Genomic DNA, 22,223 nt, shown 5'->3' with positions numbered 1-22,223 from the left:
AGGGGGGGGGGGCTCCTCGATAGGGAGGTATACATGTTGTACAGTGATCTATAAACTTCCTAATTCAGGCTCCTGAATGATGTTCTAACTTGTGCTAGGGTAGTGTATGCTGCTGTCGTTATGCTGTTTGTATTAGCCTCCAGAGTTAGGCTTATTGTGCCACCTTTTCTTTTATTTTAAATTACAAAAGTTATTGGAATTATTCTTTCCCACAGGTGGTACAGCGCGATCTCCGCCAGGTGATGCATGCGTAACCCCTTCCCCCAGCCAGGTGGTTTAAGCGGGGCGTGACCCAGGTGGTGGAGGCGGGATGAACCAGCTGTGTCGTGTGTGTGGGGAGCCCGCAGCTGGCTTCCACTTCGGCGCCTTCACCTGTGAAGGATGCAAAGTGAGGAACCAACATTTCTTTTTCTTAATGGACGAGTCCTTACACCTTTATAAAGCCCGTGCATCATCGGGGATACACACACAACACCGCTCCTGTGCCAGGTAAGTTACGGGCTCACCATAACCCGTGCTACTTGGAACTTGTTCAGAGTAGCTGAATCTATAACATCATCGCGGATAGTCAACATGCAGGAAGCGAAGCCGTCGCGCAGCCAACCAGTCCGAGTTTGCTGGCCGACGGCGAACACTTTCCTGGTCTGCGTTCGATCCCCGATGGCACTCGAGCTTAGGCACCGTTCTTTCACGCCATCGTCAAATCCCTGCTCCTTAACATCATATCCATGACCTTCTCTTCACATGCAAGCTTTTGTCATTTCCCAGCTCATATAAAAGCATAGTAGCTCTTCTTGGTGAAAATTAGAAGGATCCTAGTACTCTCTAGCGTAAGAGTACACCTCTGTCAATACTGGTGCCCTGTCCCCAAGTATGTCTTTCCCAGTACCACTCTCCCCCCCAGAACGTCTCCCCAGAGAGAGAGAGAGAGAGAGAGAGAGAGAGAGAGAGAGAGAGAGAGAGAGAGAGAGAGAGAGAGAGAGAGAGAGAGAGAGAGAGAGAGAGAGAGAGTTCCGCCTGGGGTACGAGTTCCATCAGTTTTTTGAAGGAACTGGGTTCTAGGCTAATTAAAACAACACGAGACCCAAGAGCTGCCAGCTTCCTTGTCCAGTGCCTCAGTGTGGCGATACAGAGGGGTAATGCTCACTGCATTCAGGGTTCCTGCCCGGCATCTGAGGAGCTGGAGGAACTCGACAACTTATGATAATCATCTTTGTTCCATAAATGTAACTCCTTTTTTGTAACACAGTTTTAAATAAAACGAATATATATGTGTATATATATATATACATATATATTACACAGGTAATATATATGTGTGTATATATATATATATATATATATATATATATATATATATATATATATATATATATACATATATATTACACAGGTAATATATATGTGTGTATATATATATATATATATATATATATATATATATATATATATATATATATATATATATATATATATATATATATATACACAAGAATAGGATTGGTAGAAGAAGAAAATATTAAAGTGTTCAGTGAGAATCCTCAAGGTCTTCTCTGAATATTCCTTATTTTCTTCTCCGAGGCAATGGGTCCCTACAATTGCACCAGAGTATATATATACATACACACGTGTGCGTCTACATTGGCTGATACCTATCTACCTCACAATACAGCTGAGGCGGGGCAGCCACCTTCAGGGAGACCCAGAAAACCAACAAGTACAGAGACCTAGAACGTTGTTACAGGTTCGTGCCAATAGGCTCTGAGACTCTGGGCGCCTGGGGTAAATGTGCACTAAAGTTCTTAAAGGAGGTGGGTGAGGAACTCATTGGGAAAACTAGAGACCCAAGAGCGGCCAGTTTCCTGTTCCAGCGCCTCAGTGTCGCACTTCAGAGAGGAAATGCGTGCTGTATCCTGGGTACGCACCCAACCTCCGAGGAGCTGGACGAGGTCTTCGAACACTGATTGTTATATTGTTATATATGTGTGTGTTCTCTGTAAACTGTAGCAATGTAATAATAATAATAATAATAATAATAATAATAATAATAATAATAATAATAATAATAATAATAATAATAGGGGTGGTAGAAGAAAATATTAAGAAGTGTTCAGTGAGAATCCACAAGGTCTCTGAATACTCTTTATTTTCTTCTTCGAGGCTATGGGTCCCTACAATTGCACCAGAGGTGGTACCCTCTATATATATATATATATATATATATATATATATATATATATATATATATATATATATATATATATATATATATATATATATTGAAGTAACTAATATTTTTAAGGCGCTAAATAAAACGTAATGATTTATCTACAACGTAAGATCTAAATAAATTACTGAATTAGTGGTACTCTTGATTGTTCATATAAGTTAAATCCAGTTATGAAATAATTCAATTTTCCACCACCGTTCAGGGCGGCTGTTCCTACACTCTTCAGGCACAAACTGCACATATATAAACATTTCACTTGAGTTTATGAAATTTATAAGCATAATGCCGCAATACTTTGTAAAGAGAAACCTAACCTATCCTAGCTTAACCTATCGTAACCTAGCCTAACCAATCCTAACCTATAGTAACTTAACCTTTCCTAGCCTAACTTAACCTAACATAACTAAGTCAGTAATAAATGTTCGTAATATAATGTATTACTTCAACTTGAGTAAACCAATTTGAAAATAAATATTTGAAAATAACAAAATTCACTTTGTTTATTAGGCAAATCGAGCTTTATACATTAGGAAAGTAGTGCATTTTGGCTATCAGGTACATTATATATATATATATATATATATATATATATATATATATATATATATATATATATATGCTATATATGCTATGACACTTCATCTTTACACGTGGAATATAACAAACTGTTGTCTGAGACTGTATATTAATAAGTCCCAGGGATATGCTACAGTCAGCCAAGCACACAGCTACAAACATTCATATTCCTCCTTAACATGGCAGGAAGAATCCAACATGGCTGGCTTCAGGTGTGTGTACCTCTCCCAGGCAATACTCTCCCCATTCTCTGTCACACCCTACTTGTAATTGCTACACAAGCTACTTAAGATTAAGTTGGAGGTAGACCTACCTTCCAGTAGATGGCTGGGGAGTCTACTAGGCTCGAGTAATGGGAGCACCATGAAAATAATCTCCGTCGAGGGTGGTTGGTTTGGGGCCGCCCTCGTCGTCTTCCCGCCAACCGTTCCAATATTATTTACATCCCGAGTATTCAACCATGCGCCCATATACTTGTTTATTGTATGTTATCTTGCATTCCAACATTTAATACCGATTTCTAGTTACCGTTTGACGTCACTGAATGCAGCTAGAAATATTTATCTTGTATACTGGATACTGTTCTTCATAAATTTTTAGAAAGAACCGCTCACATGGAAATCTTTCACGCATGCGCACACTAGCTGTTGCCTCGGCGGCACTTTCAAACGTGACCAGTGCCATTTGTGCACATGTTTTACATCTTACGAACATCCATTGGTACTTTTGCGAATGGACTAAGCAAAGTCTATGCCAAGTGAGCAGAATGCCAAGATATCAGCCCTTACCTTACAACCCCAGTAACACTTTCCTCTATTCCCAAATACACCTCCCTGGCCTCGCTTTTAGCAGGTCGGTGTTCAATCCCCGACTGTCCAAGTGGTCGGATCTCATCCTTTTTTTCTCCGTCCTATCCCAAATTCTTATCCCTCCTATCCTTTCCAAGTGTCATATATCCGTAATGTCTTAATGCTCTCTCCTAATAGTTACCTTTACTGGTACGTCTCCCCGGTAACACACTCCCCCAGTACCACTTTACCCAGTAAGTCTCCTCAAGTAGCTCCCTCTTTTCCCCGGTACGTCTTTCTGGTATATTTACCCTAGTAATAATCTCCTCCAGTAAATACCCATAATATGCCTCTCCCAATAATACCTTCCAATCTCTCTCTCTCTCTCTCTCAGTACTTCTCCCAAACACATCTCAGCTCATTATGTATACTGGGTACGCCTCCCCAGTAATACTCTCCCTAATACCACTCTCCCCAGTACCATTCCCCCCAGTAAGTCTTACCCTAATCATGCCTGCCACTTTCCCCCCTGGCCTTACCCAGTACATCTCCCCTTTAGATCTCTCCAGTAGCCTTCTCCCGTAGTAAGTCTCCCCAGAACATCACCCCAGTAACACCTTCCTTCTCCCCCAGTACGTCACCCCAGAATGTATTGTAATGAAAGCAAGACAGAAGCTCAACTACCTTGTACAAAGCCCTCAAAGGTAACCTAGATCCTTGACAATCTCCGTGGTGTAGTGGTAAGACACTCGCCTGGCGTTCCACGAGCGCTATGTCATGGGTTCGTATCCTGGCCGGGGAGGATTTACTGGGCGCAATTCCTTAACTGTAGCCTCTGTTTAACGCAACAGTAAAATGTGTACTTGGATGAAAAAACGATTCTTCGCGGCAGGGGATCGTATTCCAGGAACCATAGGATTAAGGACTTGCCCGAAACGCTACGCGTACTAGTGGCTGTACAAGAATGTAACAACTCTTGTATATATCTAAAAAAAGATAATGGAGCTGAGGTCCCCTGTCCAAAACAAACGAGGTTCGTCCTACTCCCTTACATTAAAAACAAAGGAAGCACCAGGGAGAGGAAGGCGGCTGTCTTTTCTGTAGCCTACTTCAGAGAACTGTCAGCTCAGGGTGTGAGGGAATCTGGCTGACCACATGTTGTCGACGCTCACACTGCTATGTCAGCTTACCTGATATCTGTTCTTGGGTTACTGCAATTTTTAGTAAGCTTCCACTCTCCGCATTTTTTCCCGTGTATCTTATAATTCAGTTAGTGACCAGACCAGTCTTCTAAAACCATCTCCAACCCGAGGTCAAGGCACGGAGCAATAATAGGTAATAGGATTTTGTATAATTTAACTTAAAAGAATTATATTTATATATATATATATATTATATATATATATGTCGTACCTAGTAGCCAGAACGCACTTCTCAGCCTACTATGCAAGGCCCGATTTGCCTAATAAGCCAAGTTTTCCTGAATTAATATATTTTCTCTAATTTTTTTCTTATGAAATAATAAAGCTACCCATTTCATTATGTATGAGGGAATTTTTTTTTTATTGGAGTTAAAATTAACTTAGATATATGACCGAACCTAACCAACCCTACCTAACCTAACCTAACCTATCTTTATAGGTTAGGTTAGGTTAGGTAGCCGAAAAAGTTAGGTTAGGTTAGGTAAGCTAGGTAGTCGAAAAACAATTAATTCATGAAAACTTGGCTTATTAGGCAAATCGAGCCTTGCATAGTAGGCCGAGAAGTGCGTTCTGGCTACTAGGTACGACATATATATATATATATATATATATATATATATATATATATATATATATATATATATATATATATATATATATATATATATATTAAAAGAATAGGGGTACCACCTCTGGTGCAATTAAAGGGACCCACATCCTCGAAGAAGAAAATGAAGAATATTCAGAGATGTTGTGGATTCTCACTGAACACTTTAATCTTTTCTTCTCCTACCACCCATATTATTTGTGTATGTTTTGTTTTATTTTATTGCATTGCTACAGTTTACAGAGAACACACACATATATATAACAATATAACACTCAGCGTTCGAAGACCTCGTCCAGCTCCTCGGAGGTTGGGTGCGTACCCAGGATACAGCACGCATTTCCTCTCTGAAGTGCGACACTGAGGCGCTGGAACAGGAAACTGGCCGTTCGTGGGTCTTTAGTTTTCCCAATGAGTTCCTCACCCATCTCCTTTAAGAACTTAAGTGCACATTTACCCCAGGCGCCCAGAGTCTCAGAGCCTATCAGCACGAACCTGTAACAACGTTCTAGGTCTCTGTACTTGTTGGTTTTCTGGGTCTCCCTGAAGGTGGCCGCCCCGCCTCCCTCCACTGTGCTGTAAAGTAGTATACACACAACTCTTCACCCTTGGTAATAATCATTAAATAAACTCCAAGCCTCATCTATTCTAGCTAACCTAGTCCCCCTGTAAATAGATACAAATTAATCTGTTGCTCTTTCCTCACTATAAATTAATCACATCAACATACTGCTTTAATACTTATTTCATAATGACAATCACATTAATAATATTAATGTGATTGTACCTTACTGCAGGTCAAATATACATAAATATTTTGTCTTAGTAATAATAATAACATAAGCACTTCCACACCTTCTCGTCACAGCCTAACATGTTTCACTTTAAGGAGTCGACATAATGTGGCATCACATAAGAATATGTAAACATCATAAATCAATATGAAGTTAAATTTCCTCAAGGAAATATCCTTCTTGAGAATATCACTTCCATCTAGGAGGAACCACATCTTGGGGGGTTAGAAATAGCCTAAGCTACTCTATCCCTTTGAGATGTATTTTTTTTCTTGTCTCAATAAACTTACTTGAACTTGAACCACATCTCGATTCTTCCTCCTCACAATATTTCCACTTGACCCTCAATCTCTCATATTTATCTACTTGATCACATATATCTACCTATTTATCCTATCCCCGAAAAGGTGTGTCCTCAAATATGAAGGGGACGCCCAGGAACAACTCTCACTTGGAGGCAGACTAGGCTACGTCGACTCATATCATGATAGTATTCCCAGTGCGTTACCCCAGTAAGACCTTCCTCTCTCGCCAGTACGTCACCCCAGTAACACCTGCCTCTCTCCCCAGTACGTCACCCCAGTAACACCTGCCTCTCTCTCCCACAGTCGTTCTTCGGGCGGACGTACAACAACGTGTCGTCGCTCGGGGACTGCAAGAACGGCGGCCGTTGCGTCATCAACAAGAAGAACAGAACTTCCTGTAAAGCCTGTCGCCTCCGGAAGTGTCTGGTGGTGGGCATGTCCAAGTCCGGCTCCAGGTGGGTCCTCACCAGGGTCTTGTTGTGGTCATACAGCAACCCGTCCACTAAAAAATAACGTCGCTTTTGACTCGTATGCGCGCTATGGCCAAAAATGGACGTAATTTGAAATGAAATCGACTCACAAAAGTGTCGTACTGTCTCGTTTTCAGTTTGAGTTCTCCGGCTTACTCGGAAGGGTTAGGAGAGGAAACTTTCAATTAACGTTTTTCATAACATTTTGAAACTTTATGAGAATTTCCTGCCCACCTAACCTACTAGAGAACCCTTAACTTAATGTTGTTGAAAACAAAAATCCCAAATTTATTTTAATTTTTTTTTTTCATTTTCAAATTTCGTCCACTTTCGGCCATGCGGATAAACGGCCAAAAGCGACGTTATTTTTAAGAGGACAGGGTTTGCTAGACGAACATCAATATGATTGACTGATAAAGATTAAACTACCCAAGAGGTTGCACGGGCATGAATAGCCCATAAATAAATTAGATAGTTAAAAGTTGATTATATTTGACAGACTGTTCACATTTCCTGGTATTGTTTTGACAGTTGATACCTGGTAATTAATCAAAATGCTGCATAATCCAATCACATACGCTACCATATCTTACTTCAATAGATATAATTTATGGGTTTCTATATAATAAAAATGAATCACTTAAGGACTTGACAGATTTTGTTTTACTTTCAAATAATTAACAAATAGATTCTTTTGATATATGGACATATGTTACACCATCTTGCATCTCTTCTTGAATCCAGCCACTTGGACTGGTCGGTACAGCGTCGGCCTGGCTTCTTGCAGGGCGGTGTTCGATCCCTGATGGTGCATGTGGCTGTACATCATTCCTTCCCTCCGTCCTATCCCAGATCCTAGTCGTCATATCCCAAGTGCTATACATTCACAAGGCTTAGTGTGTATCCTGGTTTACCTTACCTTACATCTCTGCTTCAGATATGGTCGTCGTTCTAACTGGTTCAAGATTCACTGTCTTCTGGATGATTCGAGATCCTCCCCGCCCGGGACGCCCACTGACCTGGGGGGTGAGGAAGGATGCTGGGGGCGAGCTGCCAGCGAGGACAACGATACTATAGACGTGTGTAGCATAGATGTCCCTGATCACTCTCCACGTCGCACGTCTCCAGCGCTCAGCAGCCCAGACTCCCACACCTCAGATAACTCGGTGGAGGCGGCTCTCAGAGGCCCGCCCGCACTAGAGTACTTCTCTCTCTACCCGAAACTACTTCCATCTTCGGGTTTATATCCAGGGCCACATCTTAACCCTCTGCTGCTAAGCCGTTTTCCCTTGTCTGTCTCGGCTTACTCCAGCCACTCCTTCGACCCATATCTCCAGCATGCCTTCGAGAGCACACGGCCCAAGCTCTCAGGATACAACCTTGGGTACACGACACACAGCTTGGACCCCAGACGGTCTCACACGCCGGCACAGTACTTCCCTATCCCTCCCAAGCGCCCAGCTGAAGACTCCTTCGTGCTTCCACCAATCAAAAGGGTACGACAAGTGATGGAAGATGTAGCTGAGCTTTCAAACAACTCTTTGCTCTCTTCATCAACTAAACTATCAGTAAAGTTCGCTTCGCTCGAGGAAATGAAAGGTTATCAAAGTCCCGCCGAGAACAGGCCGTTTCGAGACGAGAAGACACTGATGGGTGACCGCGAAGGCAGTAAAGACGACGATACGCCCATGGATCTGACGGTGAAGCCTAGCGCATCACTCTCATATAATCGCTGGCTGGAGACAAGATCAAACGCTATGAGCTCCGACATTCTCGACCTATCACTTAAAAACAGAACTACCCTGCGTGATCCAACGCCCAAAGCTCATGAAAGTATCGGTGAAAAGCTCGCAGATAACCTAACTGAAGGTGAGAGTAAAGAAGGAGTCACACTCTCATCCACAGTAGTGGGAGCATCGGTAAAACTTTCCTGCCTCATAACCAGCAACAGAGTTGGAAACTCTCCCGGGAACACCAGTAGCCTAGGTACCTCGCCCGCTCCCTTGAGTCTGATGTAATACACACCAGCTATACTTTATATATATAATTCCCCCTTGCAAGCTACAAACTGTTATATATATATTTTGAGTATTATTTATTATTTTTGTTGACAATCATTTTATGTAAATGTTTGGAGTAATTTTATGTTTTCTACAGCTGTTTTGTATATTTTTATTTATTGTCAATATATATATATATATATATATATATATATATATATATATATATATATATATATATATATATATTATAAAGAATAAAGTGCAATAGCGCACTGATCAATGGAATAATAACCCACAATTTAGAAAACACATGAAACAGAATCAATATTTCTGTCTTAAACTGGGACCAAAATATTCAGTCTAGAACCAAAATATCCTGTCATTATTTCTGTTTTAAAAATTGTGAATTATTATTCCCATGTATGTGTGTGTGTGTGTGTGTGTGTGTGTGTGTGTGTGTGTGTGTGTGTGTGTGTGTGTGTGTGTGTGTGTGTGGTTGGTTACTATATATATATATTTATAAGTTTTGAATGCTCTTGATGGTTGTTTAAGAAGGTAACTGCTCCTCTGTCACTATATACGTTTTCACAGTTATCTGAAATAGTTTACTTTCCTTTTTATTTATGTTGATATCACAATAAAATTGAAAATATAAATCGATGTCTATATAAATAAAAATATAAATTAATAAGCATTTCAGCTTTATTTGCGTTTATCTTCATGTTGAGAGAATATTGCTATATGGCACTATTGTATGTAGCCATATAGTCAATGATCTATGGCAACACCTTGTGTGTGGCCATATAGTCATGCTCTATGACAACACCTTATGCGTGTCCATGCTCTATGGCAACACCTTGTGTGTGGCCATATAGTCATGCTCTATGACAACACCTTATGCGTGTCCATGCTCTATGGCAACACCTTGTGTGTGGCCATATAGTCATGCTCTATGACAACACCTTATGCGTGTCCATGCTCTATGGCAACACCTTGTGTGTGGCCATATAGTCATGCTCTATGACACCTTATGTGACCATGCTCTATGGCAACACCTTGTGTGTGGCCATATAGTCATGCTCTATGACACCTTATGTGACCATGCTCTATGGCAATACCTTGTGTGTGGCCATATAGTCATGCTCTATGACACCTTGTGACCATGCTCTATGGCAACACCTTGTGTGTGGCCATATAGTCATGCTCTATGACACCTTATGTGACCATGCTCTATGGCAATACCTTGTGTGTGGCCATGTAGTCATGCTCTATGACAACACCTTATGCGTGTCCATGCTCTATGGCAACACCAAGCTTATGAGAAGCAATATGACAATGCTCTATGTCTATAACAACACCTTGTTTGTGGCCATATTGCCATGCTCTACAGAAACAGCTAAAACATGTTGGGAGATTAGTCCGTCTGTTATGCTGTCTACTGTCTATCCTGTCGGGAGAATGTCAGCGGTTATGCTGTCTGCTGTCTATCCTGTCGGGAGAATGTCAGCGGTTATGCTGTCTACTGTCTATCCTGTCGGGAGAATGTCAACGGTTATGCTGTCTGCTGTCTATCCTGTCGGGAGAATGTCAATGGTTATGCTGTCTGCTGTCTATCCTGTCGGGAGAATGTCAGCGGTTATGCTGTCTGCTGTCTATCCTGTTGGGAGAATGTCAACGGTTATGCTGTCTGCTGTCTATCCTGTCGGGAGAATGTCAGCGGTTATGCTGTCTATCCTGTCGGGAGAATGTCAGCGGTTATGCTGTCTGCTGTCTATCCTGTCAGGAGAATGTCAGCGGTTATGCTGTCTATCCTGTCGGGAGAATGTCAGCGGTTATGCTGTCTATCCTGTCGGGAGAATGTCAACGGTTATGCTGTCTGCTGTCTATCCTGTCGGGAGAATGTCAGCGGTTATGCTGTCTATCCTGTCGGGAGAATGTCAGCGGTTATGCTGTCTGCTGTCTATCCTGTCAGGAGAATGTCAGCGGTTATGCTGTCTATCCTGTCGGGAGAATGTCAGCGATTATGCTGTCTATCCTGTCGGGAGAATGTGTCGTTCAGAGTGATAAAGGTTTGATGAATCTGAAATATGATTAAAAAAAAATTCATTTAACATATAAATTCGGAAGTAGTAACATAAAATGTTATTTTAACTTACCACGTTAAACATAGTTCAATGTTTGTTGTTGTTTTAGATTCAGCTACTCCGAACAAAAGTTCCAAGTAGCACGGGCTATGGTGAGCCCGTGAGTTCAATGTCTTAAACCTTGTTGACTTACGAGCAGAATTAATCAGTAAATCGGCTCTCAAATTCTGGTTTTGCTCTATTATACAATAATCCTCTATGTTTGACAGCTCTTAAGTGTTCCACATATTTGTATCATTTGAGAACACACAAGACAAGCCCAACAGTAAACCGCGTTGCACACTGGGAACTGCACGTTCAGTTAAAGGTAAATGGAGATACACGCGCACGACCCCACGTCACAGCCTTTGAAAGTCAACTAAATTTCTGTAGTGTTGACATGGTCAGTAGCCTCACGCAGTGATGCCATCTCTTTCAAAAACAAATCTAACAATTTCGTAAACCCTTATGCCAATATTCATTTATTATATTATTCCAAAATGTTGATGTCATCATTCACGTACTATGAAAATGAGTCTAATAGTTTACCAAACTGTGAAACACAAAAGAAAGTTCAGATAATTTGCGGATATTAATTTATGGTTGAATTTAATGAAGTGGTAGTACTGCAGTGCTGCCGGGCCCCCTCCCCCCCACTGTTGTCCAAATTTCTAGTCCAAATAATCATACTCGGTAATAATAATACATAATACTGAGGGAACATACCAGTATCAAGAATGCTTTCCACAATAGGTTAGACTGATATGAACATTATTTACATGGTTTTGGAGAAAATGGGGGGCGGAGGGGGGGGTAAGGCAAGTTAAATTATTTGTTGTCATCTTACGTCTGGCAGTGACATATTATTCTGGAGGGCGGACGACTTACTGTCAATGGAGGTTGTTGGGTAGTTAACGGACACCTACACACCGCTCTATACAATTGAATGAAATAATATGTTAACTAACATTTGGGAGGAATATTGTGGTCTGTTTTCCTTTTTGCTGTCTATGCTGTCGGGAAAATGAGTCGTGTGTTGTTGTTCGCTGCCAACCCTGGCGGGCCATCACTCTGCTTCTGTTGGTGTTAGCATTCCTGTTGTTGATCTCCGTTGGTCGCTTCCAGTGTTCCCTAATGAAGGATACCGAGTACTTAAGACCTTAGGAAGAACTCTGTGATACAGTCACTCTCATCTTCAAGCATCTGGCAACTTGCTTTAAATTCTCTGAGAAAAAAAAGAATGATTCACCAAGCCTCATTTTTTTATAATTAAGGCAAATGATAAATAAAAATCAATACGGTTGATTTTGTATGATTGATTCCCGGAGACTTTCATCATCCAGTGTGTCACCCATTTTCTTTAATAGTGTCAACAAACTGTACGACACACCGATAGATGTTGAGCTATCAAATGCGGAAAATGCACATATGAAATAAGAAGTCATTGTTGAAGCGCCGTCGACCTTCTTAGGTCATCGTCCAGTCCGTCTTCCTAAGGTTCCCCAACGTCAAGAAACTGACGTACTAAAGTGCCCTAATCCTAACCTACCAGAGGACCCAAAACAGAAAACGGGACACTACGTCACTTTCGCCAGCCGCTTCCGTTTTCTAGTACGACTATTTTTAGCCTTATGTGACGCATACGAGCGAAAAGCGACGTTATTTGTAGGGAGACAGGTTGGCTAGGAGGACAGGTTGGCTAGGAGGACAGGTTGGCTAGGAGGACAGGTTGGCTAGGAGGACAGGCTGGCAAGGGGGACAGGTTGGCTAGGAGGACAGGTTGGCTAGGAGGACAGGCTGGCTAGGGGGACAGGTTGCACCGTCAACAGCTTGACTGATGATGACGTGAGATTATTGAAGGCGCTACAGTAATTATTTCTTATTCCATATGTTGTTATTCTGCAATATGATAACATGTGTATCATTAACAGAACGTTATTAATATCACATCATATTAGAGGAGTTAGAGACGTCCCAGGAGGTAGTGGTCGGTTAAGGCTTTCTCCAAGGTGGAGAAAGATGTCTTAGCTCGGTTGATAACGGACCCGGGGCTTTGCATCATGCCAATGGGGCTGTGGAGGATGATATAGGACTGTGAAGTACATCAACAGGATGATGGATGACATCTATTTGAACATGAACATAATCTACAGAAAGATGGATATATTATACTGGAAGATGGACACAATCTACTGGAAGATGGACACAATCTACTGGAAGATGGACATAATCTACTGGAAGGTGGACATAATCTACTGGAAGGTGGACATAATCTACTGGAAGATGGACATAATCTACTGGAAGGTGGACATAATCTACTGGAAGGTGGACATAATCTACTGGAAGGTGGACATAATCTACTGGAAGGTGGACATAATCTACTGGAAGGTGGACATAATCTACTGGAAGGTGGACATAATCTACTGGAAGATGGACATAATCTACTGGAAGGTGGACATAATCTACTGGAAGGTGGACATAATCTACTGGAAGGTGGACATAATCTACTGGAAGGTGGACATAATCTACTGGAAGGTGGACATAATCTACTGGAAGGTGGACATAATCTACTGGAAGGTGGACAATAATCTACTGGAAGATGGACATAATCTACTTGAAGGTGGACATAATCTACTGGAAGATGGACATAATCTACTTGAAGGTGGACATAATCTACTGGAAGGTGGACATAATCTACTGGAAGGTGGACATAATCTACTGGAAGGTGGACAATAATCTACTGGAAGATGGACATAATCTACTGGAAGGTGAACAATAATCTACTGGAAGATGGACATAATCTACTTGAAGGTGGACATAATCTACTGGAAGATGGACATAATCTACTTGAAGGTGGACATAATCTACTTGAAGGTGGACATAATCTACTTGAAGGTGGACATAATCTACTGGAAGATGGACATAATCTACTGGAAGGTGGACATAATCTACTGGAAGATGGACATAATCTACTGGAAGATGGACATAATCTACCGGAAGATGGACATAATCTACTGGAAGATGGACATAATCTACTGGAAGATGGACATAATCTACTGGAAGGTGGACATAATCTACTGGAAGATGGACATAATCTACTGGAAGGTGGACATAATCTACTGGAAGATGGACATAATCTACCGGAAGATGGACATAATCTACTGGAAGGTGGACATAATCTACTGGAAGATGGATATAATCTACTGGAAGATGGACATAATCTACTGGAAGATGGACATAATCTACTGGAAGATGGACATAATCTACTGGAAGATGGACATAATCTACTGGAAGATGGACATAATCTACTGGAAGGTGGACATAATCTACTGGAAGATGGACATAATCTACTGGAAGGTGGACATAATCTACTGGAAGGTGGATGTAGTGACAGAGGGGTGGGTGGTGGTGGGGGGTGATGGTGGGGGGGTCCAGGAACAGCCAGCCACGGGGCATCCACCAACAGGGTTCTGGTGCTGTTCTACAGTATCCACAATCATCCGGGTTGTATCCTCAAGGTAGGGTAGATACTGGGCGCAGTCACCCTCCGAGAACAGCGCTGTGTGGGGGGACAAAAACATTCACCTTTAAGTACAGATACACTGATGATTGATAAAGATTAAGCCACTCAAAAGGTGGCACGGGCATGAATAGCCCGTAAGTGGTGGCCCTTTTGAGCCATTACCAGTATCTATAGATGATACTGGAGATCTGTGGAGGTGCGACTGCACCCTGCGTGACGGGAGATGTCTCCGTACAGATACAAACGTCTCACTTCTTATATAAATAATATTGTCCTAAAATTACTCATCCCAAATTCCTGGGCATACGAGATATTAAAAGCGATGCACTCGGTCCTAAATAGCTTTAGGCACGATAGGCTGACAAGTGGTTTTAACTAACGGTTCTTGTTAGGCTAAAATACTTCAAATTTGAACAAATTTAAGTATTAAAATACAAAAGTATATTATACATATCATTTTATACTAGTTTTCAAGTGTTATAACAATGCAACAACTTTTAGACCCCGTTAAAACAAGGTTGTAGCAACAAACAAGGTTGTAGCAACAAAGTGTGTGTGTGCTGGGACATATCTTCTCACCTTTAACGAAGGTCACAGTCTGACCAGCGACGTAGCGTCTATAAGCTTCAAATTCTTCAGGTGTGGCGTCCTGATTGTAGCCACAGAACTCCAGCACCTCGAGGGCCTCCTGGTACAGGGGGTCGAGGAAGTCACCGTGGCCAAATTTGGTGGCGTTGATGGACCAGCGCTGAGACGACGGGTCCATAGCCTCGTAGAACCGATCATTGCTGATTTCATCTGGGGCGCACGGGTACCCGCTCACCCCTGGGGTACAGACAGTCAGGTCAGCCACCAGCAATATGAGATAAGAATAGATGAAGCTGAAGAATGCCTATTGGAACATATACTAAGCAGGACTTAGTATTATCGACCCAAATACATTCAAATATATGTCTAGCCTATTCTTGAAATACTTCAGTAAATCCCTGTGGCCCATACTAGGCAGCAGGTATTCACATCCCACTCAAGCTCACTCATATACATGCGAAAATAATTATAAAAACACGAGATTCAGTTATCCTACAACATAAACCAACATTATGGCAACATTATCCTACAACATAAGCCTACATTATCCTACAACATAAACCAACATTGTGGCAACATTATCCTACAACATAAACCAACATTGTGGCAACATTACCCTACAACATAACCCAATACTACACACAGAAATCACACTAACGTGATGCATCAAATGAACAAATCCATAAGGGCCGTGACGAGGATTCGAACCTGCGTCCAGGAGCATCCCAGACACTGCCTTAATCGACTGATTTACCATGTCGTAGCTCAGTCGATTAAGGCAGTGTCTGGAATGCTCCCGGACGCAGGTTCGAATCCTCGTCACGGCCCTTGTGGATTTGTTCATAACCCAATACTGTAGCAACAGTGTTCTGCAATATCAAACATAACATTGTGGTTGTGTGAACGTTGCGTGGTTGTTGTTGTTGTTGTTAAAGATTCGCTACTTGGAACAGTTCCAAGTAGCACGGGCTATGGTGAGCCCGTAGGTACTCGTTGTGTGGTGGTCACCTGGGACATTATCGAGGCCGGCCGCCAGGTGGAGCGTCGGGATGACGTAGTTAAGGGCGACGCCCGGGGTGATGCAGAACTCCAGCAGGCCGTCCACGGGACTCATAAACACCTGACCCTTGAACTTGCCACAGGTGGTTTTCAGGTACTCCACCTGCACATGGGCACCGGCTGAGTGGCCACCAACTGTGTTCGTAAGAAAGATGGTAATGTGGTGAGTTTATAGCCTAGCTGGAACCCACATATCCCAGTGAGCAGTGTATGTTAGGGTATTATGCAACAAATGTTAGATCAACATTTAACTCTTGTATAAATGTTTTATCAACGTTGAATCAATGCTTAATCAACGATGTATCAATGTTTAATCAACGTTGGATCGACGTTTAATCAACGTTGGTTCAACATTACATCAACATCATGGCCTAGTGAGTAAGGAAAGGAGGGGATTCCTGTTAATATCCCTTAAATGTACGAGATTCTACACATGAATCTCACAAAGAATATTTGAATAAGTATCCCCTTTATCAATATAAACAGTAGTTACAAGTTTTCTATAAACCTTAAAATGTCATCCTTCATATTGTCTCGTTCCTTTCTCAACTCATAAGCTCACAAATCCCGGGTTCGATTCCCGGGGTAGGCAGAAATGGTTGGAAACGTTTCCTTTCACCTAATGCCTCTGTTCCAACCCATCCTCGCACAGAGTACATGGCATTTTGACGTCAAACTCGCAAACTGACAAATAAAGGGGTACTATAAAGCATAATGGCTTACAAACACTCTTTTTTATATGTGTGGTTGATAGGATAGAACAGGATTGATTAGGGTACTCCGTTTTCTGTCCGTTGTGGCAACTAAAGAGGACGGGCTGTGTGTTCACCTAATGCCTCTATTCACCCAGCAGTCAACAGGTACTCGAGAGTTAGGCAACTGTTGATTTAGGTTTGGGACCTCGATACAAGCCACTATATATATATATATATATATATATATATATATATATATATATATATATATATATATATATATATATATATATATATATATATATATAAAAACTCACACCCCAGAAGTGACTCGAACCCATACTCCCAGAAGCAACGCAACTGGTATGTACAAGACGCCTTAATCCACTTGACCATCACGACCGGACAAAATGAGGTGATAGCCGAGGCTATTTGAACCACCCCACCGCCGGCACTCGGATAGTAATCTTGGGCATAGCATTTTACCAAATCACCTCATTCTTTGGGGCACACGTGAGGAACACAAATGCGAACAAGCCTGAATGGTCCCCAGGACAATATGCAACTGAAAACTCACACCCCAGAAGTGACTCGAACCCATACTCCCAGAAGCAACGCAACTGGTATGTACAAGACGCCTTAATCCACTTGACCATCACGACCGGACAAAATGATTTGGTAAAATGCTATGCCCAAGATTACTATCCGAGTGCCGGCGGTGGGGTGGTTCAAATAGCCTCGGCTATCACCTCATTTTGTCCGGTCGTGATGGTCAAGTGGATTAAGGCGTCTTGTACATACCAGTTGCGTTGCTTCTGGGAGTATGGGTTCGAGTCACTTCTGGGGTGTGAGTTTTCAGTTGCATATTGTCCTGGGGACCATTCAGGCTTGTTCGCATATATATATATATATATATATATATATATATATATATATATATATATATATATGTCGTACCTAGTAGCCAGAACGCACTTCTCAGCCTACTATGCAAGGCTCGATTTGCCTAATAAGCCAAATTTTCATGAATTAATTGTTTTTCGACTACCTAACCTACCTAACCTAACTTTTTCGGCTACCTAACCTAACCTAACCTAACCTATAAGGATAGGTTAGGTTAGGTTAGGTAGGGTTGGTTAGGTTCGGTCATATATCTACGTTAATTTTAACTCCAATGAAAAAAAATTGACCTCGTACATAATGAAATGGGTAGCTTTATCATTTCATAAGAAAAAAATTAGAGAAAATTTATTAATTCAGGAAAACTTGGCTTATTAGGCAAATCGGGCCTTGCATAGTAGGCTGAGAAGTGCATTCTGGCTACTAGGTACGACATATATATATTATAAATCGCCCCATCCTCAACCCCGACCACGAGCCTTACCAACAAGATTGTCAAAGTCGAGGTGAACAGTGTCGTTGAGGCCCTTGTTGTGGAGCTTCTTCTCGAGGTGGTCCTCGGCCCAGAGCATGACGGAGGTGAAGAGCGGCAGCCTGTCCTCCGGGTTGATGGGCGCTGCGATCTTCCACAGCACCACCACCGCCATGCCGTGCGACGCCATGTGCGCCATCGTCTGCAGACAACACCCAAGATTTCTTAACTCATACACAGTATACAACTGTCAGACCCTTGTTGGGCCCCGGTTCTGGGCCTCAAGAACTTCCCAGAGAACTCAGTAGAGTTCTGGATTGGTCAACTGATATACCATCGTGGCTAGTTGGTTAAGGCTGACATCTGGGAGCCACCAGGGGCCAGATTCACGAAAGCACTAACGAACCTGTACATCTTTTCTCAATCTTTGGCGGCTTTGTTTACAATTATTAAACAGTTAATGAGCTCCGAAGCACCAGGAGGCTGTTTATAACAATAACAACAGTTAAATGGGACGTTTTCATGCTTGTAAACTGTTTAATAAATGTAACCAAAGCCGTCAAAGATTGAGGAAAGATGTAAACATTCGTAAGTGCTTGCGTAAGTCCTTTCGTGAATCTGGCCCCAGGTCGCGAGTTCTAGTCACTCCATTGCCTCAAAATGATGTTTTGGACACTGGCCAGTATGCTAAGCAATAGTCCACCCTCATATCACTAAAAGGACTGGGAATCGGGCACACCTACACGTGGCAGAGCCCCACACGTGAGTCCCGCGCCTCACCTGGTCGTAAGCGATCCCGGGGATGGCGCCGCCGAAGCCGTCCAGGAAATAGAAGACACTGTAGGTGCCGGCGTCAGTGGGCACCCACACGTCCAGGTTCTCGTCCAGACCCACTGTGAGCAGGGAGCCCACCTCCACCCTGGTGGTGCTGTAGGGTCCTCGCTCGTAGGGCGTGAAGCTCTCCTGGCCCCAGCACCCGCACGCCCACACCACCACCATCCACCAAGCCTTCACTCTCTGCCGTGACGGAAAGTAGAATTAAGCGCCGTTCTCCAGCACAGTACTTGTGGGGGGGGGGGGGACACATTAAATCAGGTAATTTATCAGGAGAAAGCACTAAGTCAATACGACTATATAGAACATTCCAACAACTTGGTCCGTTGGGGATCGAACGCCGGCCAGCAAGAAGCGAGGTTGTCCCTCTACCGAGCAGTCCAAGTGGTTGGAAACATTTATGTCATTCTCTAGTCTTTGGCCTCTCATGATTAAACCAGTCGGCACACAACCTATTTGTCCAGGGTTCGATTCCCGGGCAGGACGAAACACATTTCCTTATAAATGATGCCTTTGTTCACCTAGCCTTAATACCCTCCAGAGGTTGATAGGTCTTGAGGCCAACACCAAACTTGCTGATTAAATCGAAAATATATTCTATAATGTTGTATCAAAATCTTTGACAAAACTGCATCGATCCGAGATAAATTGAAATTTACACCAGGTATTCCCCTCTCTGGTCACACTTCCACGTAAGAAGAGACACATAACCTATAAGTTCTTCAACACAATCAGACTCAAGAACTATACTCTCCGACCCACACTATAAGTGTTTCTGGAACCTAACATTTGTTTGCGGTTTTGACCAAATATAAACATGCCAGGGAAACTGCTCACGCACCTTGTATCACTGCTTGAAGAAATGTGAACAAATTTAAATACTTATAAAAGTGCGTCACTACTGTCAATGAAAAACGTTAATGGAACGAACCCTTTTCTAAGCAGGCCGAGTAAGCCGGACGACTCAAACAGAAAACGGAACAGTACGTCACTTTTGTGAGTCGATTTCGTTTCAAATTACGTCCAAATTTGGCCATAGCGCCGAGCATACCAGCGAAAAGTGACGTTATTATTAAGAGGACGGGTTGTGTAGGGAGGGTCATGCGCGTCTGTAACTTCTCCACGCAGCCTACTGCACTACTTAAACGGTACTCTCATGGATGGGTTCGTATCCTGGCCGGGGAGGATTAATGGGCGCAAATCCTTAACTGTAGCCTCTGTTTAACGCAACAGTAAAATGTGTACTTGGATGAAAAAACGATTCTTCGCGGCGGGGATCGTATTCCAGGGACCTGCCCGAAACGCTACGCGTACTAGTGGCTGTACAAGAATGTAACAACTCTTGTATATATCTCAAAAAAAAAAAAAAAAAAAAAAAATCTTAAATTCACCTAACAAATTCACAAAGGCCTGTAGCATTAAATATTATGATAGATATCGTGAGGAGACATTCACATATGGGACTAATAGAGCAAGAACCCGGCAATGTGATGTTATAGTGGCCAGAATACGCCTGGGATATAGACGTATCTGGCAGCTTTCTCAAAACCCAAATGTCGAGTACACAATGTGTCAACTTGTGAAAGAGAAAACATGCACTCTCTTGAACATTATATTGTAGAATGTCTCATACTGACTGACTTTCGCCCTCCTGGGCTGAGGTATGCTGAACTGTGTAATTACTATATGAGTACTGGAACACTTGATGATATATTGGACTGGTACCCAAGACTGACTATCTTATGCATCATTTAAACAATGTTTGTGATGTCACTAAAGCTAATGGTTGTAAAAGCATCTTAATCACACTCTGTGGTTAAGTGCTTCATAATTAACACACTAGTTCTTATAGCAGCTATGTTACCTTGTGACAGTAGGAGAGACGTAAATATATATGTGAATGTCTATGTATACATGTATGTATGTATGTATGTATGTATGTATGTATGTATGTATGTATGTATGTATGTATGTATGTATGTATGTATGTATGAATGCTCATTACCCCACTACACTCTATTATGTCTACTCAGGCTTCTAACCTTGCCATGGAGGACAAAGGAAACTGTATATATTTCTGGATACCATTGCAAATGTGTGGCCACGTCTGTGGTAAACAAAACCTGCATGGATGTGTGGGTACATCATAGGTTAATGGAACGTATATACAGCTAATTCTCTGCAAATGTAAATTTATTTGCTAACGAAATATTTGGTCCAGTTCCTGAATCAACTTAACCTTATTGCATAACGCCCATGAGATGGGGATGTGGTCCATATTGAAGTAATTGAACAAATTAGGGAGTCCGGGATTCTTTACCGAGAACATCTTTGCTGAGGTGAAGGAGAGGACGGAAGTGTAGCACCTCGGCTGTGATCAGTTGGGACACTGCTGTCCCGCCGGCGGGCGGGGTCCTTATATAGCTCCAGCTGGCACGCCCTCCTGCCCTACGCCGCAGTCATACTTCCCTAATTGTACTGACACAATTGTGCTGGTGGTTAGGTTTAGCTCTTTGGATCCGCCTCTAACCTTTTAATCAGCTCATGTCTAGATTTCAATGTTTTTTGAGCTTTTTTATAATCATTTCTTAGTGTATTTGTAATTTATCTGTGGCTCATTTATGTATAGTTTCCATCTATGTCCCCCTTGTTGGAGTATATCCTATACTAGTCTGTCTAATCAATTCCTATGGAAATTTTGTACGAGGTAATCATGTCTCCCGTAACCCTTTTGCCTGACGTGATGTTCACCTCTATTAGTCTACCCCATAGCGGTTATATCTCTCAGTTTTGGAACAAGTTTGGTGGCATACCTCAGCACTTTCTCCAACTTTATTTTGCATTAAACAAGATCAGGACTCCACGCAGGCGCCGCATATTACAGAACTGGTCTGACGTATGTGATATAGCCAACTGGTCTCCTGTCTTGATTATTGAACACAATCGAATCTATTAGCTGACAAAAGGGCATAAACAAACCCAAATGGGGACTTTCTTTCTCCTAATAATACCTCTGTTGTTCACCCAGCAGTAGGCAGGTACCTGGAACTTCAA

At 42.2% G+C, this 22,223-nt stretch overlaps 2 protein-coding genes and 1 long non-coding RNA gene across 10 annotated transcripts in view; 2 read left to right on the top strand and 1 right to left on the bottom strand.

Annotated features, from left to right (window-relative positions):
- Positions 1–239: 239 nt before the first annotated feature.
- Positions 240–9,090, top strand: LOC138372223 (uncharacterized). Its single transcript, XM_069337529.1, has 3 exons — positions 240–388; positions 6,806–6,957; positions 7,910–9,090. The coding sequence occupies exons 1-3, from the start codon at positions 311–313 to the stop codon at positions 8,988–8,990; spliced, it is 1,311 nt and encodes a 436-aa protein (XP_069193630.1). The 5' UTR covers positions 240–310; the 3' UTR covers positions 8,991–9,090.
- A 4,596-nt stretch (positions 9,091–13,686) lies between these two features.
- Positions 13,687–14,373, top strand: LOC138372387 (uncharacterized). Of its 3 annotated transcripts, none has more exons than XR_011230821.1 (4): positions 13,687–13,823; positions 13,889–13,951; positions 14,015–14,203; positions 14,267–14,373. It is a non-coding gene; the product is annotated as an uncharacterized lncRNA (long non-coding RNA). The 3 variants fall into 3 exon arrangements; XR_011230820.1 differs by having other exon boundaries at positions 13,889–13,972; positions 14,057–14,203; XR_011230819.1 differs by having other exon boundaries at positions 13,889–14,035; positions 14,099–14,203.
- A 69-nt stretch (positions 14,374–14,442) lies between these two features.
- The window catches only part of LOC123771905 (uncharacterized), a 48,132-nt gene continuing 40,351 nt past the window's right edge, over positions 14,443–22,223 (bottom strand). For all 6 annotated transcript variants that reach the window (XM_069337751.1, XM_069337752.1, XM_069337755.1 and 3 more), the window contains exons 7-11: positions 19,116–19,352; positions 18,348–18,537; positions 16,218–16,403; positions 15,201–15,446; positions 14,443–14,657 (exon numbers count right to left, since the gene is read on the bottom strand). In XM_069337751.1, coding sequence (XP_069193852.1) covers positions 14,467–14,657; positions 15,201–15,446; positions 16,218–16,403; positions 18,348–18,537; positions 19,116–19,352 — 1,050 coding nt within the window. In that variant the 3' untranslated portion in view covers positions 14,443–14,466. The remainder of the gene's footprint in view (positions 14,658–15,200; positions 15,447–16,217; positions 16,404–18,347; positions 18,538–19,115; positions 19,353–22,223) is intronic.

The sequence above is a fragment of the Procambarus clarkii genome, chromosome 38 (genome assembly GCF_040958095.1).
Source record: "Procambarus clarkii isolate CNS0578487 chromosome 38, FALCON_Pclarkii_2.0, whole genome shotgun sequence".
Classification (NCBI taxonomy): Eukaryota; Metazoa; Arthropoda; class Malacostraca; order Decapoda; family Cambaridae; genus Procambarus; species Procambarus clarkii.
The sequence above is the reverse complement of the archived record's forward strand: the minus strand, read 5'-3'. Positions and strand labels throughout refer to the sequence as shown.